Genomic DNA, 26,586 nt, shown 5'->3' with positions numbered 1-26,586 from the left:
GGAGGCACAGGATGTTTTGGGTTGTTTTTCTTTCTTCTGCCTCCTATCCCTTCAGACAAAGAAAGGGCATCTTTCCAGCAGCAGATGAACTTTCCAGTATGCAGCTGGCTATTTCAACTGCAAGTCAAATTTCAACCTCAGGCATGTTAACACTTCCATGTATTGTTTCATGTCATCTATGAACTTGAGAACAAATTTATCAGTTTACAATTGCTTCACATTTGGAAGTTCAATAGCCATTATGGTCAACAGCCACCTACTTGCCCAAAACACGGGTTAAATCCTTTAACAAAACTTTCTATAAGCCAATCAAAAATGCATTTTTCAAGTTCTCAGCTTGGAAATGTATTGCTTAAGCTAACAGTAGTCTTCATTTTCTGCAATTTATTTAAGTGGAGAAGACTATACAGTTAATGTCACCTTCTAGTAAAAATCACTTAGGTTGCAAAAGTATATGGATAATATTTTGTATTGATTTTTAGCAGTCCATACTAAATAACCTTCTAAAATTAAAATCAAATATTTGGTTGCAGTAAGACAAGAATCATCACTCTTGACTGGCCTTCACACACACCAGATGTTGGATGCTCTTCTTGCAGCTGGCTCAAAGTTCACAAGTGACATGTCGCAGCCCCCTGTCTCGTAGAGCGTAGAACTGAACTTACCTAATAAAGAAAAGGCCAAAAGCAGGTCAAAATTTCCTCATGTTTCATCCCATTGGCAGCAGTTCCTATTCATTAACTTACTACTGAGCTGAATTTAGACATCTAAATTTACATCAGTGTCAAAATATAAAATGTGATTACACAAATGCATCACTAGTGCAGACAAGACATGAGCTACTCTTTCATACCATTTTACATAACATATATACTGTAACTGCATTACTGAATTAAAGAGTTTGTATTTACATGATGTCACCATTAACAAAACAGAAGCCCAGTGTAAGCCTTTCTTTCCCCTTAGAGAATAACCACATGAACAACTTGTGATGACAGCTTCTTCAGTTCTTCCCCACCCGCAGTAAACAATCAGTAAATCATTAGCTACCAGCATTTAATAACCATGACATTTAGCTACAACAGAGATAATCTGAATAAAATTCTTTTGAGAAGCCCATGTCTATTTCAAAAGAAACACAAAGACTGAAAGAAGTGCCCAGAGATGCTTCATAAGTAGAAAATAAAAAAGGAATGTGAGGCAGAGATTTATTCTACAAGCCAAAAGCGAATGCTTCAGTGTAAGAACAGAAGACTGCAAACTAACTTCTGAGATAAACCATTTGGACTTACTTCCAAAATACATAATTTTTAAAAGTAGCCAAAGACTATAACTCAAATGATAAATTACCTTATCCACAATATGATGTTTTTACAGTGCCCTTCTCCCAAAATAGTCTGATCAGAGAGATAAAATAATTTCCCCTGAAGGTCAGGTTCAATGTATTTCAGTTGTGAATACACAGAGCTGATTTTGATATTGTGAGTTCATATGAAATGTTCTGTCAACTCTTCCATCTCTTTTAGCTTGAAACCCTTCTTAAGCCATGACGCAAAGCATGAAATATTCTAAGATCAGTTTATACAAAATAAAAAAATCCCACTGCAGAGCATCTGGAGAAAAACTGTATACACCTCTCAGCTGTGTCTTGCAGCTCTTCCTTCTGCTGATAGAGGATAACAAGCAGCCCCTGGAGGAACACCTAACAAGATCAGAGCTTCCAGTCTTTACCCTCTCTGTGAGAACATAATCTGCTTCTGATACAGTGGGTTTTGATTACTATTTTTTTAACACACTGATCCTGTTCCTGCTTCCTCTTCAGACCACAGACAATTACGTTTGATTTAGAAGTGTTTGAATCTTAGCAAGTTAAAAACCTCAAACTAGATTATTAAAACCAGTGAAACTAAGAAAAAATACTGGTATATTGAAAGTTACCTTCAGAAAGCTTTCTAAGCTTTCTACCCTCAGAGGGAGCACTTCAGAAAAAACAGCAGCCATGCTCAGACCAATCATTCTGATAAGACAGTTTGCTACATAGTTCACGAGCCACATACAGCGTGCGTCAGAGTTCAGTAACACAACAGCTCTCCCTCCATATCCAATTACTTCTGCTATAGGCATAAGTACAAAGTTCACTTATTAGGGTTTTTTTCTCAATAGCTAAGATTTTAGTTAAGTACTTTAGGTAATTACCTTTTGGTTTTTAACAGGTAGTGAACAGTTGATACTGACGCTTAAAATTTAAGCTAGTACAAGATACGAGTAATCTTCCCACAACTAATAAAAAACCTTGGCTATGTGGGTTTATTTCTTAACTGCATCAGTAAAAAAAAAATTTCAGCAGCAAACATGGAAATATTGGATAATACATTTCAGATTCTACTCAGGACACTAATATGCATAAATTATTACGAAAAAAACTCCTGAGGAATCAGTCCTTAAAAGAAACAAGGAAGCTTGCATAATTTCTTCATGTTTTTACATTACTGAATAGAGATCCTGGAAATTAAACTTTCTAACTTTTAAATTCATGAAATCCTGGTAACAGAATTAGAATATACTACTCGGTCATGTAACTTCCCATTCTCTTGGGCTGAGATAACAAATCAGATATATTTATTTAAGAAGAAGTTTACGGAACTATTACACTCATGAATATCTACAGTTCCCTCTCATGCAACTCATCTTAGAATCTGTCAAAATTTACTGCATTTATATTGTTGCTGTAAGTACTGCATTGCTGTGGTGCGATGTAACAAACCTGGTTAACAGGGAGGTATCAAACCAACAGAACACTTAATTCTAATTGTTTATACACAAACTACAAAACGGACTCAAGTTATGCCATATTTGCAATTTATCTACCTAGGTTTCCCACTGAAAAAGTTAGCTCCCTGGCAAGCAAAGGACAGCATCTCATTAAAACAAAGTTGTCTGCCCATTTTTTTCTTTTGGTTTTTGTTTTGTTGGGGTTTTTTTGTTTGTTTTTCTTTTAAATAAAAGGGCTTTTCAGAAAAGCCTCAACTCACGTGAGGCAGAAAACTTGACAGGACTGTTCATCGCTGTTGAGGACACAAACTATAAACTGGGACTGGAGATAATATGTCTAAGCTCCAAAGTCCTACAATGAATACTTCTTAAGCCTTATGAGACAGGAATAGTTTCCTCACAGTACACTCAAACTCTAATGAAGAATTTCAGCACCCACAGGATTCAATACATATGGATATACCTATCATTTTTATTACCCTAGTGGCTTTCTCTCCCTCCCATTCCTACGTTTCCTGCAGCATTCTCTGAAATATTTTTAATAGCATCACACTGAATAAGCTTAAGAAAATATTTTCTTTATCTAAAACCTGCAGTTTCATCAAGTTGTGAACAAACAGGAGATGCCATGTTTGTTTTACCAATCAAGAAATACATTCAACAGCACGTTTCCCCACTCAACAGAAATGTCTGTAACTTCTGCACACATACACACACACACACACACACAAAAGGGAGAGCTGTAAGTTCTTTGCAAATCCAAGTCACCCAAAACTATTCTATTTGGACCAGGTTACAAAAAACCAAAACCAAGGCACTGATACTCAAGCACACAGATCCAAAATGCATCTTCGTTCTGACACGAAAAGATGAATGTACTTCCTTTGAAAAAGGTTTCCTTGTTCCAAAAGACAAAAATCTCTCATCACCACATACAGAGACAACCACGTAACAGTTCACATGGTACAAACTGGTGTTCCCACAGTTAAGGGCATCAGTGAAAGCAACAGGCTGATGAGCTTACACAGATGAAACCTGGAAGATAAAAGTTGCTCAGGATCCAACTAAAATGGTGCTCTGATGGTTTCCTCAGCTAAGTTATTTTCAGTTTATTTCCCAGTTTTACAACTAATAAATATTACCTTGTTTCAAATCTCTCAGACTAGTTCAGAATGTTACAAACACTTACTGACATGTTAGATCAAGATATATTCATCTACTGCTTCAGTCAGTATTTTTTAAATCCTAGTCAGCAAAACCAAAGCCATCAGCATCTGAATACTTTGTGGAGTGCTAGGAGCTTTATTTCCAAAAATGAAAATTTTACCCTTTATTTATGATATGAAGACTTACATGTTTTCAATTAGAACACTTCAAAGCAGTTAATTTTTAGCTCCTATATGAAGTTTCTCAAAAGAATAACTTACCTATCATGCTGAATTCCACACACTACAACAGGGATTTTTTCCATAAGAAAAATGAGAAATTAATATTTCTTTCTATCCGTACCTTTGAAAATGCTTCCACGTCCATCCCAAATAAATTACATCTATTTCATAATAAAAAGGTACTGAGGAACTGCTTCTAAATGTTTTTTTAATCAAGTAAGTAATCTGTGTATACATTTTTCTTTAGAGAAAAGTTTTGATATTCAAGACCATCCAACTGCCTTCATAAATTAGAATACTTCAATAAATATGAAAGATTATCACTTGCATATAAATGATACAACCAGAAGTGCAGCATAGAAGCATAATTGTCTTGTAAAGCTCCAGGTGGCCAGTTCTCTTTAAGTGCAAAAGCAATATTCCCAAAGAAAAAAAAGTCATCCAGGCAAGGACAAGGGGCTGTTATTTTTGTTATTTTATTTTACCCCAGTTTCAGAAACTGGGCATCTGTTCTAAACTCAGTACTTTGATTCCTACCTACTTCACAAATTCTAATTTGAATTTAATCAGCCTTCACTGCAAGGACTGAAAAATCCCACTCATCACTCACATGTCTCAAGAATCAGATATTACAGAGAAGAAAAAAAGCATTAGTACTGTCACACTGTGCTCTGAAAACTGTCATTCACCTAAGTCACGGCACGCGTTTTGCTGCTTTCAGGATTCGTACTATATTAACCCTGCCTATAATCATGGCATTTGGTTTGCCAACTTTCCTTTCTTTCCTCCATTCCTTCTATGATTTACTTCATGTTTACTGCTCCACATCAAACTCCTTTTCCATCCTTTCAAGTTCCTTACCTCTCAACCCTCAAGAAACAACAACATAATTGATAAAAATCTTCCTACTTTGAATCTGGAAGACTGAAGATAATGACTCAAAGCATCTTTCCTTACTCTCAGGGCATTGCCTAGTTAAAGACAACTGTACAGTCACCAGATCGGGTGTAGGATGGGTATAAGACTGCAAGGTTCATCCTTTGTAAAATAAGCCACCAGAATTCAAGTTAACAGACAAGAAACTTTAAAGTAAACAGAAACAAAAATTGTGTGTCTTGTTAAGAGCTGCAGTTTGACATCAACACATAAGCGGAAAAAATGAAGAAGCAGATACTCCATTAGTAAAGAAAAACAGGAGCCCTAAATGTGAGGGATTTTAAAGTAAATTAACACATGCCCTGCTTGCCTTTCCAAGAGAATGTGAATTAAGAAAAAGAACTCATATATGCACTGTACAGAGATATATAACCCCATCTGCTACATTTGTCACCCATATTTCCAGTTGCTATAAACCAGGTTTTGTTTCCATGTATTTCCCCAGTCTCTATTTTCGGCATTTTTTCTGCCCTGGGCAGTTACAGTGATTTCCACAGTGACAAGGAAGTAGTCATATCTCCTGCATTGTTTTAATTTTTATTCTGATGCTGTTCAAGGAAAAAACAAACTACAACCTTTCCCCACCCCCAAACCATTAACAACCTAAAGTAAAGTAACCGGGTCATCTTTCACTGTAAGGTAGCTTGAGATAATAGAGCAAAACCTTACTCATAAGGGAAACAGAAGTAGTGTTACCTCATCCCTGAATGACGATTAAAAATAAACCCAAAATACAAACAAACCATGTACCAGTTAAAATACTTTCCTTTCTTGTCAAGTCTGATAAAGGAATCATACACACGAAAGCTTGCACCATTCTGCCAATTATTTTACTCTTAACAAAACAAAGTACCTGTCCCACAAAGCCTGCTACGCAAACTAGAAAATTTGATTTTCCTTAAATAATATAAAACAGATCCTGCCTAGAATACCTGCTTTCCCTCAAAGGTTTCTAAACAGATGCTCAGTGTTTCAGAACAGGGAAAAAAATCCCTATTATACATCAGATTTTCACCTAGCACATCATGGAAGTTTTGTGCCTCCCAAAGACAATTGTGATGTCCCATGTAAGTGTAAGCACAATACAGGCAAAGTTTCAGAAGAATTGAGCCATATAAATTTCTGAAGCCTTCAATACACACCAAATGCGATGAATACGCCTTTTTAGAGAGCGTGAATACCACGCTGAATTTCTTAAATGGTCCACTTTGATTTCTGCTATAGCATAGGAATATAAGTTCTTAAATAACTTAGACTTGCCTAGATTGTGTATTATTTCTCAAATTCTATAAAACTTGACTATTATTTTGGGTAAGATGAACTAAATCCTTCAAATAATGATGGTTTCAAGAACATATTTCAATGTTAACCTTGGGCAGATATAACCAGTATCCCTGAATTTCAGAGTTATATTCCAATATTTTTTCAAACAAGAAATAAGAGTCCTAATGAAACAAAGAAATATGTAGTTTCATGTGATAAGCTTTCCTACTTCAGAGACACACACAAGCACTGAGAAGTCTCAATTTTTTTAATCTAGTCACTAGTAAAGCAAGAGAATCTAAAACGAGGTAACTAGATTGTGTGCATTTAGTATATCTGTAGTTACTTTTTATAAAACATCTCAGAAGGACAGGGTTGTTTTCAGTTTTGTTTGTATTCAGTTTTTCCTTATATTGAAGTTAAATGATGCAGAAGAATGAAGACTTAGTCAAACGCACATTTAAAGAGTTGCCATGCACTGGAAACTCTTCAAGTTTCCCCACTATTGGGGTAAAATGGCAATTCACTTATCTTTACTGCAACCCCTTACTGGGTTTTGTCTGAACAAACTTGTACTTTTAGGTTATTACAGCTGACAGCTGCTCAAAATTCTGTCACTAATAATTGTCAGTTATAGATGCCCATTTTAATAATTCCAAGAAGAGTTACATATTAATGCTAAAGTCATAAGTAATTCAGGCCACGTACAGATAGATGCAGAGATCCCTGTCAAGAATTTTTCCACATCTGCCCCTGCATTACTGTGTGGCAAGAGATAAGTCACTTATTAGGACCATCCCCACTTCGTTCTCCCTAGCAATTTTATTAGCTGTATAGAAGTTAATTAAGAAGTTAATGGTTAATACCCCATAAAATGGACCATGAAGAACTAAGAGGCACTGTAAAGCTCTGTAAAATGATGACATTTGATATAAGAAAGACTCCAGATTTCCTTCCAATATGAAGCTCCTAAATTAAGGTGTGTATGAAAAGCAAAGCACTTATTTACATGAGCATTTCTTTTCTGAACAGCAGCTACGCAACACTCATCTAAAAAAAACAAGATCGAGAATTCCTAGGGACCATAACAAGCAGTTTTTTCAGGAACCAAAAGATCCCCAAAGTCTCAATCTCTCCTCAACTGCCTGCAACACTGCAAGAAAAGAGTTATTTATTATTCAGTTTACATTGTTCAAGTCAAGAAAGCTCTCACAACATCATTACTTGTATCTATGCATCCTTAGAGGTTTCCCATCATGCATTTCTTAGAGAAAGTGCCTGGAAAGGCGACTGACAAAGGCAAATAATTGAAGACTGATATGACCTTCCTAGAAACACACCTACAAGGTTCAGAAACAAAGCTCAGGTTAACTGATTTCCACCACATTATTACCAACAAATCTGCCGCATTAAAACTTCCATGTCACCAAGGTTACATAAGGCCTGCATACCAAGTTCATCGTGCAAACTGCTACCGCCTACAGCAGATGCAGTGGCATGTGATGCTTCTAAGTGGACACTCCCATTTCTCACCAGCAAGGAGGCGCTAGCGCCGGGCACAGCTGCCTGGGAAGGGGGGCGGGACTGCACTCTGACCTGGGAGGAGGACTGCTGGCCTTGCTGACCATCTTGAAGGCTACGAGAAAACACGCATTGGGGACACATTACCAGGAAGAAGTGAAAAATAGCTAGAAGTGAAGCAAAACAAGATTTTTCAGTTTAAAGAGGAAAACCTTGTAAGAGTATAGCATTAAGCAGCCAATTATTAGGGTTAAAGTAACCCGTATGTTCTGAATATTTGGACACTAGTTATAATCTAGAGATACTGTTCCTATCAACTTCTTAGAAGAAACATTGCTTTCTAACATCTCCCCAAGTCACTTATAAGTATATTCTTATAAGTCTTAATTTATTACTGGTGGTTAGTCTACAATTAGGTCTCAATTAGTCTACAGTTAGGTCTCACCTGAGGTATCACCTACACATAGTAGTGACTATTCCAGTCTACTCACAATAGCTGGGGTCCTTTTTGCTTACTGAGGTATCACTTGGTCAGCTGTTTAACTAGCTGTTTGGGGTCTTTATAAGTCACAGTGACATCACCTTTCTTGTTATTAATCTGCACTCTAACTAGAAAATGCCTTTAAGCACTGTTAGCAGCCACGCACTACCATGGACCTTGTAGATAATTCAAGTTATATGTTTGGATCCAGAATTTTTTTGAACATATTAAGACTACCTATAACAAGTTATCAATTAGCAAAAGTTTTAAGTCTATTTTGAAGTTATTTTGAGAGTACAGGAAAAGCTTTATTACTCACCAAAACACAGGTTTTAAAAGCTAACTTGGGCTTCAGAGAAATTTGTACCTTTATAGCCATAAGCAGACAATGCTTGAAAATGTTAATTCTCCTCTTCACAGCCTTCTCATTGCAAAACTATTTTATAAAGCTATTTAACAAAGTCAGGTTTTTTAACAGTTTTTTTAATATTAAACATTTAATACTAGACATGGTAAAGTGTCAGAGTACATGATGTCTACAGTTGATATCCTATCTTTGCAAGAGCAGTGTTTTCTTTATCGTTCATTTTGTGAACTTAAATTACACATCACAGTCATTAGCTGCGAAATTATTTTAGACATGAGAAAAGATTTTGTATTTTAAAGATTGTGGAAAATATCTTAAACACTCTCTTTTGAAAAACAATCTGTACCGCCTGTTGCTTTTAACACTTCACTATTTACAGTGTGATACTACAGTTGGTAAATGAGGCAACTAAAAAAAAAAACCAAGATCTTACTAAGAGTTGAGGGGCTATATCTGATGTACTTGCTTTTAACAATGTTTTCTAGAACATCTACTTTTCAGTTCTTTTGTTAGAGCATCACTGGAAAACAAAATATAGATATAAGAAGAGGTGTTAAGAAAAGCTCATGCAAAATAAAGCAGACATGCACATGGCTCATGAGGAAAGAACTGCAACTCATTAATTTATCATATTCTAACATATTTTAATCTGAAATTTAAATTCAGTGTTTTGCTGCTGTACACAAGACTTTCAGTGAGCTATGCAGCAACAAAAGCCCTAAGGAAGCTCTTAGATGTGTCAGCCTTCATTGTCTCCCTTAAGTATTATCAGCAACACCAAAACAATGCTAAACAATACTGCTTTCCCTTGAATAGCAGGTACATATCAAAAGGTATATACACAGCTGCTCTTTGAGTAGTTATTCATATCTGTTACAATTAAAAAATCCCACCAAAATATCAATGTCAGCTGATTGTACAGATATGCAATAAATCTGTTTATTCTCCACCTAATTAATAAGAATAAAATTCTGCTTCAGACAGTCATTTACACACATGCATACACCATTGACTGCATGGGATGTCCATGCATACTTATTTTTAAAGTGCCCAAAACACTGTTGGCATTTAGGCAGGACAAAAGCAGGGGTGGATGGTGGTTTTATGGTGGGCTTTAGGTTTATTTTGGTTTTTAATTTACCAGGCAAAGTACTCTTTTGTCTAATTTAGCATGAAACCAGTAGAACTTACTAGACCAGGTTTAATTTGTCTGTCCTTGCCAAAGACACACACATATAATGCCACTGCCTCTTTTACTAAACATTCCATAGAGGAAGCGAAAAGAAATTGCAATAATGGATTGGAAATTAAAAAAAAAAAATCACATTTAGCTCAACAGGTTCTAGGGAACATCTCCACACCATCCAATTTTAAGACAGAGTTAGAAGATTGGAGATGAAAGTTTTATTGGTAAGAATAAGAAAGAAGTAACATCAGGGCAACTAAAGATTAGTAAATCTAATACTCTTAGAAGTTTAATATCTGAAGTCATATGGATTAGCAATATCAGGAACTAGACTGAGGCAGTTCACCAACAGCATATATGTCAGTACACTTGCAGTGATATTTTGAAAACATCTTGGCGGTAAATGGCTAAAAATATCTCTATTTCTTCACTTATGTAGGATTCATTTTTTTAAAATCTTTCTTAAGGGTTTCCTTCTTCCAGCGACACAGAGAATTTACACTAAAATTAAGCTACTCATATAAAGTTTTATTACAGACTACTCATCTAGAAATCAGAACAGTAATACATTTTATCAGATACATTCTACAGTTGATAGCTCAAATGGAATTTTGTCAACAAATCTGAAAGCACTTGGGTGTTTGGTTGGACTAAGGCAATGTAACTCCACTCCAAGGAACAGTCATTAACCATTACAAACAATGTTTTGAGCAAAGTAACCTCACTAAGTATTAATTCTGAATATATTTACAATACAAGTATTTTTGATAATGTGTGTCATTATGTTAGAGAGAGTACAGAGAGTTGTTTTCTTTTTTTTTTTCTTTAGAATGGAACAAGTTTAGATAACTGGAAGATGCTTAGAGGAATTATAAGGCTAGAATATTCAGTGTTTTTTCTGCCCTTGAACATCTTGTCTGATTGAAAAGTTACTTCCACCAACTTCAGTTTTCTCATGATCTCTCATTGAAGTTGAGCTTAAGCCATGGAAACCTTAATGACTGAACTAGCATGGGAAAACACCAGTCTAAAACAGAGTCCCTTTTTTTCCCTGTTTTATACTTATTTAAGAGAAAAAAACCCACTGATTTCCAACTAATACACAGTTAAGGAGCTTTGATTAGTCTGCACAGCCTCTTATGAGGCAATACACAAAACTATATTGCCCTCTCTTACTAAAAAAAGGAGAAAAAATCAGATGCAAGTGAAGGCAACTAGGTAAAGCAAAAGTGATCTGAGAGAATGCAAAGTTTTATCATCCTTCACTACGAAGTAAATCACCCACTCTAAAGCTGAACAAGCTACATTCAGCAAGACCAAAAGCTTAACAAAAAACCCTGCAATTATGTGATTACTGCTACATTCTGCACTAGCTACTGAAAACACATCTAACTGGTTTCAGTCCTTGATATGGCAGAAGTCAATCCTCCTGTAAGATTTTTAGGTACCATTCTTAACATCTCCCTGCCTGAGGAAAATTTAAAGGTTAGTCCTTGATTATTTCAGTGGTGCAACAAAGATGGCACAATTTCTCTGCTACCCTCTATTGTAAAGCATTTTCTTTTTATTTGCTCAGTTTCTATAGCTTTTTCTAGCTCAAAAAATTACACAAATATTCCCAAAACACAAAAGCACTCTGCTTCCATTATTAAAAGACAGCTTGGCATACAAAGAAAGATCATTAAGAATATACAACATATACAAGTATTCCTACCTATTTATCATATAACTGAAGGAAGAATTATTTTGATATGTATGGGGGGGGTTCCTTCTTCTGCTCACCAGATTTCTCCAATACTATAGGCAACCGAGAGATTGAAAGATTTAAAAAGCAAGTTCAAGAACTTATTGTGGTTGCTGTTGCTAATGTTCAGGTTGACAGCTCAAACAGAGTTGCTGTATGTAACAAATCACTAGGCTCAGCACTGAAAGGAATGGGCCAGTGAAGGTTAGGGACTCCTGGGATACATGTATACAGTACAGCATTAAACACTGCCAAGACATGTAAACTGCCACATAATTAGATCTAACACTAAGTAATACTGTGCATTCTATTCACTTCATTATTTCTCTTATGCTGTAAAAAGCTGCAGGGTATTATCCAAAAGGGGTTACCTGTATTTAAGATTTGGAGCCTCTGTTCGTATGACTCAGCTCTTTATAAGGTTCTGTCATTTTGCTATTATGCTTCTCTCTCACTATCTACAGATGTGAAAACCATAGTACCAGGCCCTAATGGTTACTTTCTTAAAGGAAAGGAAAACAAAATGGGGAGTGGCGAATACTATTTTCTTCGTTTTTTCTCCTTGATTGAAAGTAAAAGTTTGTAAAATTTTTGATAAAAAAAACCACTGAGTCTAAGTTTGTTAGCATTAGTTAACTTTTCTATCAATCTGAAAACACCTATAACATGTTAGAGACTGGCTATCCTGACCGTTTTTTAAATAGTGCCACATATACATGCACAATTCAACAAGCCCACAGTGACATGCAGTGACAGCTCAAGGAAGTTATGGTGGGGAAGGAAGTAAAAAGTGCTTTTCTGGCAACACTGGTGGGTGTGGGGAAGTGGTCTGCTGCATGCATGCTAAATATGGTGGAACATTTAGATACCCTACCTGAGGGGTGATCCGATGAGCAATGTAGGAGGGGTAGGGTTACTCCCTGCATTGTGCCGGCGTCGTACTGCCTGACGCCTAAATGTGCTGCGCTCACGACGAAATGTGACAGCCTCCTCGCTGGCTTGTGCTGCTGCATCAAGACAGACTTTAGGTCAAATCAGAACCCATCCTAGTTACGTACACAGTAACTTAAGACTGCTTTCTTCCCGCTGACCCTCCCCAAGTTAATGAACGTGACTTGCAACAACAAATCTAGCTTATGCCCTGACTGTTCAAATAACCTGCCTTAAGACAGGATCACGACACACAGTTATTAGCAAAAATCTGGGTGCTTGGGGGTTGTTCTTGCATATACAGATTACTTTTTTTTTTTAACCCCAGATCCAAATAGCCAGGTTGTAAAACAAGTTGGATACCCCAAGTCTCTTCCATTTACACAGGGCAGAAAGAGACAAGACTGATCTCACCCTTTATCTCATTTAACAAATAATTAAGGAGAAGTCTAAAAGACAACCTAGCAAAGTTGTCATCATCTTCTCAATTTTATAACTTCTGCCAAACAGGTAGGGCGGAGGTTAACCTCATCATGACTCTTTCAGGAGACAAAAAGAGAGTCACTTTTTTTTCCTGGTAAGCAGCAAGGGATACATTTTGCTCATTCTACACTAGTTACAATATAATTTACAGAAGCAGGGGGTTGAGAATAAGTGAAAGAATAACTTCTTTGTAAGGATTGATGGTTTTGCTATTTCAACTACCCAAACAAAAGGTTTGGTTCACTTATAAAGCAAAATTGTAAAAAACAGTCAAGGGATTCAAATATTTATCCACATATTATCCCCTAAAATCCACCTGTGCTCCTTAAGCTTCACAGTCTGAGCAATTTCAAACTTGGACTGCTTCATGGTGGGTCTACAATCCAAGAGACTTCCTCCTGAGTCAAGGAAGCTCCTGGCCAATTTGAATGCAGAGTACTAGAGAGTATAAATGAACAGGCCACAGAGAAGATAGGGTTTGCCAGGCAAGTGAAGGAGGAGAAAAAAAAACTGCCACGAAGTCAACGCAAGAGAAGAATCACAATACTGACAGGGAAGTCACAGCTTGGTAGCCAAGTTACTAGCTACTAGAGTGAGAAAACCAAGAATTGTGTCAAACCAAAAAAAACCCACAAAAAACAAAAACACAAAAAAGCAACACTGAGAGCGAGGTTTTTTTTGATGGCAGAAAAGATCCCAGGCACAATAGCCCATTTTCACTTCAGCACAGTTCAGATTACAACATGGCTGTCACTAAGCTTTCAAAATTTACCAGCAAATATTCTAATGCTGGTCTACAGGGAGTAGCAACCTATAGCAACCTGCTTCTGCTGCATATTACTGCCATAGCTGAGGCAATAAAGACTGCAGGGAACAAGAGTCTAAGTCCATCCATGAACCACAGGTTACTAAGAGAATACTATAAATGAAGCTTCAATCTGCAGCTTGCTTTAAAAGCGGAGAAGCTACATGAAGAGATATACTTTAACATCAATACTCAAGTTTACAAGCATTTCATTACCAAAACACCAAAAGTTAAGGGTATCCTTAATGAAGTCCTTTCTTGTATTTTTAGGAAAACTGTGGGATTTGTTCATTTTCTCATCATTCCTCCACAACTGTTTTACAATTCTAGGCACAAATAGATTATACTTCTTTTAAAGTGTATTTTGGTAAGAATTCAATAAATTTCTCTTGTGGTTTAATATACAGCTTCATTTTAATACACTGCCTAATTTCTTCAAGGATTTCTTTACAGCTCTCACACTTGAAGTACAAAGCAAGTAAAACACACTAAACAAGACATTATGAATCCTGACACACTAGGTCAAAATTGCCCACTAATTGTGGGTGCCTATTTGTGAAACTCATTTTTTCTGGTATACACATCAGTATACAAAAATTCATATTCACAACACAGCTTTCACTGACTTCGGATGCTAAAGCAATTCCGGTAATCAGGCCAGAGTTAATCACCATGAAATAAAGAACAGTGACTAGTCTTAACTGAAATGTAAATACCTGAATTACCATTAAGATGGTAAACATCAGCATTACATCAGAATTACCATTTGCAACTACTTAGCAAAAGCAGCATTCAAGTGTAATTCTTCAAGGCAGCATACTTAACACTGACAACATCTGGTTTTCTTTCCATGTCCTTTATCCAGCAAACATAAACTTCCTCAATAACTGAAGCCCAGACTACAGAAATACAAGAAGTCCTTCCTACACAGCTCCAGTTTATCACTAAACCAAGTCCACCCCAAGGACTGACAGAGGCAGTGTCCTGTGGGAAAAATACAAATATAAACATGTTCGGAAAAAAAAAAAAAAACGTACTTGGAGATTAAATTCAATGCTGCACAGGCAAATAGCTTTGGCATTTTCTAATGTTTTATTATTTTACTTTAACCTTTAAAAGTCAAAGTAGATTTTGATGTAGCTTTCTACCTAATGTACCAAGAGATTTTTGATTTATCCTTAAACTTTTGTTCAATGCACATCTTCTTTATGCGTTCTTCCTGAATGTAGGTGGTGACATCCAGGATCACTAAGCAAATCTCAAAGTTCTTTTGAAAAGACTGCAGGGCTTTTCAGACCAACCACCTCCAAGTCTGCTAACATTATGCAATATCAAGAAGCTACATGTGGAAACCATGACTAAGAAAGTGAAGGAAAAAAAAAAAAGCTAGCTGAGCAGAGACAATTAGTTTGAAGTGCGGAAAGCCAAACCAAGCAAAAATGGGATTTGGTTGTGGTTTTGTTTTGTTTGTTGGGTGGGCTTTGTTTGATTGGTTTTGTGGAGAGCTTTTTGGTGTTGTGGATTCTTTTAATATCATTTTACAGAACACACACAATTAAAATAATATATACCAGTGTGGAAAGTTACCTATGTTAATTCGTATTATTTGTGTTTCTACTTGCCTTTAATAAGAAGGAACAGTGCAACTGCTTGTGAGTTCACTAGTAGAAAGTACGATAAAGTTCCTAAATTACCCTCTACCATTATCTGAGAGCAGTTTAATCATGAAGGAAATTACTCTGTTTTAAAATAAATAAGCCTCCTTTAATATTTACAATCCAATATACACACTTGTCCAATACTGCTACTTTCAACAACTTACTCTAGTCTCCAGAAAGGTAACATCCAACATCTACACTCATGGGCAAAATCTACATGTAACAGGAAAAGATAACATAGGTTATAGTTTCAAAGTTCCTGCTTACTTAAATTATATCAGTAGAGGAAGACAAGCTTTTCAGCTTACAGTGTGTTTGTTAAAATGTGCTCTATTTTTGTGTTATTCTACACTTCTGTGCTGAAACGCTGCACTTAATTCATGTCAAAACTTAAGTATACATTTCCTCTGCATGTTGTCATATGAATGTGAGTCTCCAACACTATCTGCTCTCAAGAACAGAAAAATCAAGTTTGCAGATCAGTTTTGAAGTTCAAAGTGCATGAGTCTGAAATACAAACCTACATACTACAGATCAATAAAATAAGAGGTGGAGATCTAATAACAACTTTGTAGCAAACTTAACCCCTCACACACTTATTCCCAACTATAATATATCTAATTTCAAAGAGGATGTAATTTGACTTTTGTATTTGTTAATGAATATGCATTTGCATGCAAATTGCACTAAAATTAATACTTCTGACTGGAAAAAAGTCAAATTAGCAGTTACTTAAAAATTTATGAGGGTGTTGTTTTGTCATCAGCCACTTGGAATGATACTAAAGTTTTTGACTTAAATGTCTGTAGTTCCTCAAAATTTTAAACAGAACTGAAAACTCATAGTTTTACACTACAGCTATATAACTGTTGTATAATGTCACTAGCTTTAAGAAACAAAGTACAAGTATTTTCTTTCAAAGGGGAACATTTATACAAACAAGCCAAAACATTTGCAACATCTCCCTGCACCTATTTACCAATGCTTCTAACCAAAACTTAGAAGATGGAAGCTGAAGAAGTATAATATGAAAAAGGAGAATTTCCAAATTTTATTGCACCAACGAGTCCATTTCATTTGGTTACACAAAAATGCCAAACCCTGTGCCTTACATAAATTCTCAAATACAGATATATTCTTCACAAGAAGATTCCTGGAGGAATGGCATGGAGGTAATACAGCAGTGAAGTATCAATGCGGATAACCACAAAGTTCTCCAAGGAAAAACTGCAAACATCAGTCTAACTGGAAAGCAAGCAACAACACTACCAACAAAAAAAACCCCCAAACCAACCAACCAACCAAAAAAAAAAAACCAACACAAAAAACCCCCAACCAAACCAAACAAAAAAAATCCAAACCCAAAACACCACAATGGAAACCCTGTCCCTCATACTTCTCAGGAAAGAAGAAAAAGAAAAACAAGCAAAAAGAACCCCAAAAAACACCCCTTCCCCCATCACTTGATGCCTAAATGGTTTTGAACACTAGTCAGGTTAGAGGTGTGCAGGGAATGAAGCAATGCTTGGCCATGCCATTTTTCTCCCTATCAAATGGGAAACTGCGATCTAACTACTTTCAATCACTTTAATTACTAGCCTACATATTCTCGGCAAGAGCTGAAATGAATAGTTTATGGCTCATGCACTCACATAAGCAATGAAATCTGTCTTCTAAAACAGAACACACTTTGCCAAACCAAACAGCTGAAATTTTGTTGTTCCATACTGAGCATCTACGTCTCATTTGTGTTCGAAACCTGAGAAAAGACATTCTTCACATGCATTTATGGGTTAACACAACCACTCTCCTCATGGCTGAGGCATTCATAGTTTATTTTCACGTGCCCTAACACTATTTTAAAAACCACACTTGTAAGATACTCAAGTAGAAAGGAATCTGTGCAGTCTGTATCTTCACCATGCAGTTGTTAATCACATTATTATTATGCACCATAATAAAACCTTCAATTGGAGGGATTTCTTATACTTCACAGATGAAACATCAAAGTATTGGATTAGAGTATTATAACTTACTATGAATGTCTAATGAAAAATATCACTAATGAATATTTCTAAAGAATAGAGATGTGGGCAGCAAGGAAGAAACAATGAAGAACAGAGGGACATCTCCAAGATACAAACTTCTGCTAAAAATTAGGGCAGAAGAGAACAACACACAATTTAGGAAGGAAAGCAAAGCCCAAGACTTCAGTGTTGTAACTGAATTTATGTGGAGAAAAAAACCAAAGAAGAAAACCAAGTTTAAGACTAGCCTGGAGAAATATTTACAATTATGTCAGAAAAGTCACTACAACAATCTGAAAAGTAAAACACTGTCAAGGAGGGAACAAGCAGGACAATAAAAGTACCTGGTTTGAATTCTGAACCAAAGATTTTTACAGACCAGCTTGATAGTCAAATTTTTATACTAATGCCAACAATAAAACTAGGAGTCTCAGTTATTCTACTTCACTGTATTTCCCACTTGAATTATTCCGCTTTTAAAAATTAGGCACACAGACCTCTTGAATCTAATACGTTAATCGACTTCAGGTCAAAGAACTAAAGCTATACCTCATCTGACCCCCTGCCCAACACAGTCCCTATATCCTGGGATTTGGGTATCAATAGCTAGTATTATGCTTATGTAGCAGACAAATGTTCATCATCTACATTAATCTTTAGGAAAGTTCATTCTGACTTTGGATTTAGATTTATTCACCTTAAGGAAAAGATGCTATACAGCTTTAGAACACAACCCTTCCAGCATATATGTGGCATACTATTTTAGTGTATACACAGAAAGTCATGTTTGCATTGCATGGCCTTAACTATAACACCAAAGGTTAATTAGTAGCCAACTTTGATACATCCTGGAATTACATATCATAGCTACATTTGGCAACAACTTGAGTTCTTCCATCACAGTTCACAGAGCTCTTAAAACCTTCTCGGCTGTATGCATAACAGTAAACCCAAGTACATCTAAAAAGCAGCATGAAAAAAGTGGCTTATAAACCTAAGTTAGTAGATGGAGCTTCATTTTTATCTAGTATCAAGAATTCCTATTCAATTCCTGTTTGAGATGAATACTTAGCAAATTTATGAACAGCACATGTCAACAAAATTAAATCACTCATTCCAAATCAAGTAAAAGTGATCTAATGTAAGCCTATATATTATCCATAAATACCAGAAAGGGGACAAAACAGACAAGATGGAGTCCCCACAAAATATACAAAAATTTTGCTTTACGAGGGAGTGATTAACAAATAGTAGATGCAAGATTAATTCCAAGTGTCATTTTATTGTTAAATTCCAAAACTGTAAAACTCCACTGTAGCCTCATACATCATTCCTAACACTGTCTACATCTTTAAGTGTTGAATGGCAACAATCTCACCTCTGAGATAACGAGATATCCAAGATTGTAGGTAATTCTATAAAACTCAACCTTTACAAACAAAAGCTGTGACAGTACAAACAATGTTTTCAAAGTCATGCTTGAACAAAAATGCAGGTACATTATGACACTGCTAGTTAATATCTAAAAAAATCAAGTAATGGGATACAATCTTTTGGTTCCAATAAAGAACCTCATATAGAAGAGAGCCCTTTCTACTTGCCTGATCTGCTTAACTGGATCCAGTTACAGAAGTTGTCCTGCTGAACACATGAACAGAGATAGCTAACATACACACAAGCAATACAGTAACTTTACACATTTTTCAGTTTTATTTCTAAACTCTGATTTCTCATGCAAAACTGTAGTTCAACTGTGAACTGGAAGACTCACAGAAAACAGAGCAGAAGCTCCTCCTTCTGTAACTATATTAATTCTACCTGCAGAAAACGTATTTAACTAAAGCCATCAGAAGCATGGAACAGCTCTACAACACAGGCAAAATAAGTCATAACTGCAGACCATGTGCAACATAAGCACGGTAGGAAAAAAGTAAAATATTAGTAACAGCTGACATGACCATTGGCTGAATAGCAGAGAACTGAATTGCACTTTTAATTTTGGAAAGGATACTGTGCAATTACAGGCAGATACGCTAAGCATATATGTACAAATACACACAGACTGAAAAGATGAACAGGTTTCCATATGTCATAAAAAATGTTGAACTAACCCAAACTCACAAAACCCTAATTTGCCTGCCTGTAGAGACGTACTACAGACCACAGAACACACAGAAGAAGAGTATGAGCTGTTACTTCAATATTGCTATGCAATGTACAGAAGGAAAAATGCATTACATTACATGCAGTTTTATTTACAAAAGGGTATGTATGCATCTCAAGAACTCAAAGTAAATAAACCTTAAATTACTGCAAGCTGTAAAACAGAGTAGCAACTTAAAGGGGGCATCTTTTACAGTTAATATAGAACTGGGGAGAACACTTAACTTTTCAGGTCAGCTCAAGTTTTACAAAATGTCAGTGTCACAGCATTATGTTGGTTCTTTAAACCACTACAAACAGCAATCCAGAAATAGCACACATCTGACAGAAACCAGGCACAAGACAGCGCAAAGGTGGTATTGCCAAAATATCACTGGATATCTAGGAAAACTTTCAGACCTCTAAGCAACTTCATGACTCATCAATTCACTGGCTACTTTTAGAGTCTGAGTAGTTAACAAGGATAACAACTACTGTACGGCATCTTCCTTTTTTGTTATACAGCCACCACGTATATTTAATTTCAGAATTTTCAGATATCGTTTCTCTGCATTTTAATGAATTGCAATTTCTATTCAAATGCACACACTATCTCATAGCAAGTCATTCAGCACTTCCTGACATAATAATACAGAAATGAAACTGCTAAGTTGTATCTGCAGAAGTGAAATATGTACAAGTCTGTATAACATCCTTCTTAGCAGAAGATTAGTAAAGGTCATATCCATTATAAAACATTTTAGCAGTCACACAAACATGTAAGAATGTACTTTTTAGTTTACTCCCTAAAGACTGAAAGATATAATTAAGTCCTAATTACTGACTTAAGTCAAATTTAAAAAATAGGAATGAAAGCTTTTGACTGAAAAACAGAAGACGGTATTAATATCAGTCTTTTGGTTATCCAGGGTGCATTTGTTAATTATTTGTTTCAGAAAGTTATCATAAGCAATCACAATTAAAAATATTTATATAAAATTATAAAATAATCCTTTCAGCAGGAGGTTGGACCAGATTACTTCTAAAAGTCACATCCAACCAATATCCCCTTAGCTTATGAAGATCTGAACCAAGTTTATTCTGTAATTCACCTGCTGCAAGTAAACAAAATAACTTCTTAATTTTCTCAAATAATTGCTATACATATATACAAATATGATACGTATTTATATTACACATGTATGTTAAGAAACCTCTTGAAGGTGAAGACAACTAAGTAGTGAGAAATACTGGCTATAAAGCAACTTCAATTCTAAAAAGTTACAGTATTTTCTCTCATTCCTATTAGTCATGGGCAAGCCTGAAGAAGAAAGCCACAATCAAAGATGCAGACAGGTGTTACAAAACCTGTAATATAAGCTGTAAATCTGGGGGGGGGAATCCCAACAAAACACACACAAAAGAAAAACCAGCAGAGAAGAAGGACAACATGAAGGAATTATTCAGATTGATCATGAACACATAAATTCAATGTAATTAGTGGCTTAATGCTAGACAGGACTGCATAAATATTTAAGTAATGCTGAAGAAAAGTACGTCAATTTTGTTCTTCTTCACAAAAAAAAAAAAAAAAGAAAAGCAGAATGACATTAATTTCTCACAATCATGAAGCAAATACTTCCTCTTCTCTTGGTAGTAAGACACATAATATACAGCAAGTGTTAGTAACCATTGACATCACCAAACCTGGAGAACCTGATTCCAGATTGCTTCTTAAAGACAGCCTGCAACCCATGGGCAAGGAAGACCTGGGTGCTTGCCACTTAAAATACTAACAACTTTGAAATGACCATCATGTAAAATTGGAAAGGGGAAACCAATTAGAGCAGGAAGAGTGACAGCAAGCCTTTCCTGCTTAAACTGCTACAGATGTGTATCTTTAACATCGCTTTGAAATGTGATAAGGTTTGTCTTCCCCACCATTTCATTCTTTAAAGGAGTAAGTAAAATATTTCACAATACACAGCATCAATTAATTAATTCTTTCAGACTACTGACAAGTAGTAAGCACATATAAAGTCTGACATGTTCCATAAGGTAAGGTATATTAATCCTCCTTTGCACATAAGGAAAGAACCTTAATAGTTTTAAACAGTAATAACACAAATAACTCTATGCTAAGGAAAGCATAGAGTCAAAATGGTAAATACATAAAGCAGATTTTTTATTAGTCAAATTACTCTCAGTAGACATAAAGAAGAGTTGTCACTTTAACAAGGCATATAATAAGTGTTAATTGTTTGGCTTGCAGAGTTAGTACTAGAAGAGCAACCTGGACTCTTTCATTAAACCTACTGCAGAACTCTGTTACTAGAAATAGCAGAGAGAATGTAAAAAAAAAAAGAAAAGAATCTGCATATATTGGTAAAGTGAAGGCATCTAAATAGGTCTGAACTAACTGTAAACCAGTCAGATTTAATCAGTAATCAATACACAGCTGAACTTTAGCATGGTACATTTTTTCCTCCCCAGAAATTAATTGCACTGATTTTTATAGTTCTTGTGTCAATGTTGGGGAACACACACACATAAAAACCAAACAAAACAAAACAAAAACAACCACAAACAAACACAAACTACCAAAACCAAGCAAAAACATACAAACCCACAAACAAACAAAAAAAAACCAAAAAAACAAACCACACATAAAAACCCAAAAGAAAACCCCACTATTGGTCATATTTTATCTCATCTCACTGTCAACTGGAAGCCTCTCCTTTTAAAATGAGAGAGTCACTAGATTTTGTTCAGGTAGTCCATATAACAAGAACAGTAAATTTGCTACGATTTCTTATAAACATTTATGTCTTGATCTACAATAAAATGTTATGAAGCATTTGTGTGCCTAGCTATAGAGATCCAGATTATGTGGTAGCTATTGCCCTCCAACTCAGACTGAGGTAATCTGAGCAATCTCATACTGTTCTGAAAATGTATTTTAAAGCCACTTATCTTCCATGATACAAGAAGTCTTCTCAGTTAAGGCAGTCAATACAGCTAACCAAGAAAATAAACTGTCATAACAAGTGATAAAAAAAAAAAACCTATCAAGAGCTCCAAATTTTTTTTTAAAATGCCACTATTAATCTATATTAATAACAGCTACTACAGGTAAGCTTAGTATTCACATTACACCAAGCAAAGCAATAGTTAGGGAAAGAGGAAACTACATTCCTCTCCAATACAGGAACATTATTGTGTTCACATAATGAAGACAAAAAAAAAAAAAAAAAAAAAAAACACCAAAAAGCAAACAACACTGTCTAGCCAGCAATGGCAAGGCTAAACAAAATCAAACCCCTAAAAGAATTCAGCTTTGTAACCAGACCATTGTAAGAATGCACAGTTCAAGGCAGCATGGTAAGGGTTTGGGATTGGTTTTATTTTTTGATACCACCTCAAGCCACGTCAGAAAGGCAGCAGTGGTTTGTACTACTCAGCACAACGGAGCAGGTTTGGATTTGATCACAAATAGTGGTTTTAAGATACAGTTCTAATTAACAAAGACTGCTGGTAACAAAACCATAACACTTCTGCCTATATATTTCCTAACAGTTGTTTGGATTCAACTCCCATTTCTATATACCTTCCAAGACATTATGAAGGAAATGCCTTTTCAGTTTCACTGGGCAGGAACAAAGAATCAGGAGGACATTTAAGTATAGTTTAACTTAAATCACAGATACCAGACTCATTAACAAAATATGACAAGGTACTTCTGGTAGGTCATTTACTTACCTCCGCTTGCTGATTCTTGCTCTTCCCCTTCAGGAAATGTAGCCTGGTTTGGTAAGCTATTCCTAGAACGAGTGACTGACTCTAAGTGTGAAGCCCTTCCCAACAGAGATAGCTCATCTAGCACCTCTCCTTCTTTGGCTTCCAAATCAGATTTTGAAGTGGTTAACTGTTTTATGTTACCTGGTGCCATTAAACTATTTGGGTCATTTAAACAAGCTACAGTACCACTGTCCAGACTTAATACTCTGGCACGATTCTTGGCACTGTTTGTGCTAGAAGTCCGTCGTGTAGATCTTTTTTTGCTAATTCCTTCAGAGCTTACGTGGGTTTTGTGAGCATTTTCAAGGTCTGTGCCCCCACGTTCTTTAGAAACGTATTTGGTCTTTAGAGCACTGTACTTTCCCTCAGGAGACTGGCATGAATGGGAGGTGGTGCTGGAAGAGCTATCACTGCTGAACTGGTGAGCTGACTGCATACTTGATGTCCTGCTCAAGTCACTTTGATCACTGGAGTCCTCATCGTGACAAAACACAGCACTGTGAGGTTTAGTACCAGATACACCTCGGAAGGAAACATATTCCCTGTGCCGACTTGAATCAAAACTACTAGCCCGCTTTTTTCCTGTCCTTCTCCGGCTGGACTTGTGGGTAGAGGCTGTTCGATGTATTAAACTAGAAGATTTTGGTCGAACATCTCCTTCTTTTTGTTTTCCACTTGTTTCTTTAGAAGCTCTTGAATCTACTAACACAACTAGTTTCTCACTCTGCTCATCTCTTTGTTCAGCAGCCTTCCCAAGCGGCCTGTCAGTTTGTGTAGTTAATTCATTGGCATGTGGGTTCTTATTGGCCTCTTCTGAAGCAGAGGCACCAAGACCTTTCTGGCTGTGCATCTCATCAGATGCGTTAGAACCCTTTAGCTCTTGAACACCACCAACAGTGCTCACTTCCACAGCAGTCCTTTCGCTACTAGTCCTTTTATCCGTAGTAGAGCTACTGTCATCCTCTGAGTCAACACCACAGTCTTTTTTCTTACCACCCTTTTTCTCTTCTCTAGGAGATTCCTCCTCGTGCTCTGACAACACGCTTTCTATATGCGTTGAGCTAGTATGTTCACTTTTATAGCTACTGATGGTACTGTTAGTGTCACGATCAGTCCCACTGCAGTAGCTTTCTGTTGAACCACTGCTCCTAGTACTCAGGCTTCTCAGACTGTCCATACTTTTGTCTGCTTTCAAGGATTTGCTCTTCCCACTCTTAGTCAATGGTTGAGGGCTGCTACTTTTCAGAATGTCATCTAATTGAAAAACTCCTGAAATGCAAGAGTTCTCACCCAAAGACTCTCTGGATCCAGAAGGGGGTTTGGAAGCTTCTAATTCACTGACAGGATCTAGTCCTCGTTTTTGCTGATAGAGAGGGAAGTCATTTAGTGAAGCATCTGGAAAAGCAACAGCAGAGCTAGAAGTCCTGGGTACACCTCGTGGTCTGTGATCCTTCCTATACGAGTGAGAATGCAGAGTTACAAGTGAAGCTACTTCTGTGTCACATGCACTGGTTTTAGACTGGTCCACAAGCTGGTTGTTCGAGAGGCACACTTTGTCACTGTTGTCCCTTGGCAAATCCTGTCCAGAGGACAATGAAGGTTGGATGGAGACAAACGAGTCGTTCGACACCAGACGAAAAAGCTTCCGATCAGCTGCCAGATCTGTTTAAGCACATATTTAAAAATATTCATCTAGAATGTTCATGTAAGTTATACAATCTGCCTTAAAACTGCTTGCTTATATCAGATAAAGTAAAGGAATTGACAAATCCATTTGCAAGTACTATGAACACATCACATTACTATTTAGAATTATTTCCTAACACCTGGGCAAACCTGAAAGGGTTTTTTTCATTAAAAAAAGAAACCATCAATAGCAGCTTAACCTTTGCAGCTAATAAAAAACAATGCAATTCTGACAAGTCCCCAGCCTCCTCTATTGCTTATGTGTCTCAGACTTAATGTTGCACAGGCCTACTGGTATTATAAAAAAAACTTCCTATGAAGTTACTGAGTTTGACTATCTCAAACTGGTAACATGAAAGCAAATCATGAGGATTTGCTGTTAGCTCTTGATTACAACAATTGTTCCTGTTACTCATCACAAGCAGTCTCGTGTAAAAGTGTCCACCTGCAAGTAGCACTGAAAGTCAGGCTACTTTCCCTTTTGGTACTGTCACTAAAAATAGAAGATCTGGAGGCCAAGTTAAGTTTCTATGATCGCTAAATTTTTGTAGAGCATATTTGAACAGGTGCAACTTAAACTTCAAAACAGTTACATTACTCAGCTGAAAGTAGTAGAACCTTGCTCCCTATTACAATAGCATGGCCACCTGTGATGCTTTATTTCAAACATACTTTCTGCACTCAAGCACATAGTAATAACTGAATCATCCATGCCAGTCTAATCACCCATTAGTGATTGGATTGGCAAAAATGAACCATAGTATTCCCAGAGTTAATTTCCTGCTAATCACCAGGTACTTTAAAATCAGCAAACAAAAAGATTTCCCTACAGTTTTATTCTCTATTTTAAACTGAGCAGGCTTTTTCCTGGCAATGAAGATAAATGACAAATGAGATCTTCAGTTGTCCAGTTTTATTTCAGAACACAAGCTAGCAGTTTCCTTACATACAAGGAGGAAAAAAAATAAAAAAAGGAAACACAAAGCTCTGATAACTTATATCTTAGAAGCAGTCTATAGCTCCAGAAACACAGAACTCTACATAGGATTTTTACTTTATAGAAAAGCCTTCCAGATTTTAAAAAAATACATATGTCTGTACTGGAAAGCAAAGCAAATAAGTCTACAATGAAGTCCCAAAATCCCAGGCCGCTTGTAGAATAAGAGACACTGTCTAAAGACAAGTAAGCTAGCTATCTTTCAGCAGTAAGGTGACAATAAATATTTATTATCTGCTGGAAGATGTCAGAACAAGAAACACACAGCAAAAGAATAACGTTAAAAGCATTCAAACTGTGCTTCCCAGAAACCTGAGTAATTAAGAAAGGAAATAGAGAACTTCGAGATACCTTTTCATAAAGTCTTATCAACAAACTGCATGAATTTATTTAGCATATTAA

At 36.2% G+C, this 26,586-nt stretch overlaps 1 protein-coding gene across 8 annotated transcripts in view; it reads right to left on the bottom strand.

Moving 5' to 3' along the window:
* Positions 1-26,586, bottom strand: part of PCNX1 (pecanex 1) — an 85,406-nt gene that overhangs the window by 40,193 nt on the left and 18,627 nt on the right. For 3 of the 8 annotated variants that reach the window (XM_027641776.1, XM_027641769.1, XM_027641775.1), the window contains exons 6-9: positions 23,463-25,163; positions 12,533-12,665; positions 7,811-7,995; positions 575-665 (exon numbers count right to left, since the gene is read on the bottom strand). In XM_027641776.1, the coding sequence (XP_027497577.1) occupies positions 575-665; positions 7,811-7,995; positions 12,533-12,665; positions 23,463-25,163 (2,110 nt within the window). The remainder of the gene's footprint in view (positions 1-574; positions 666-7,810; positions 7,996-12,532; positions 12,666-23,462; positions 25,164-26,586) is intronic. The other 5 variants (XM_027641770.1, XM_027641772.1, XM_027641773.1 and 2 more) reach the window with 3 other exon arrangements.

The sequence above is a fragment of the Corapipo altera genome, unplaced genomic scaffold (assembly GCF_003945725.1).
Source record: "Corapipo altera isolate COAL_440 unplaced genomic scaffold, ASM394572v1 23b, whole genome shotgun sequence".
Taxonomy (NCBI): domain Eukaryota; kingdom Metazoa; phylum Chordata; class Aves; order Passeriformes; family Pipridae; genus Corapipo; species Corapipo altera.
This window is presented reverse-complemented; position numbering and strand designations above follow the sequence as displayed.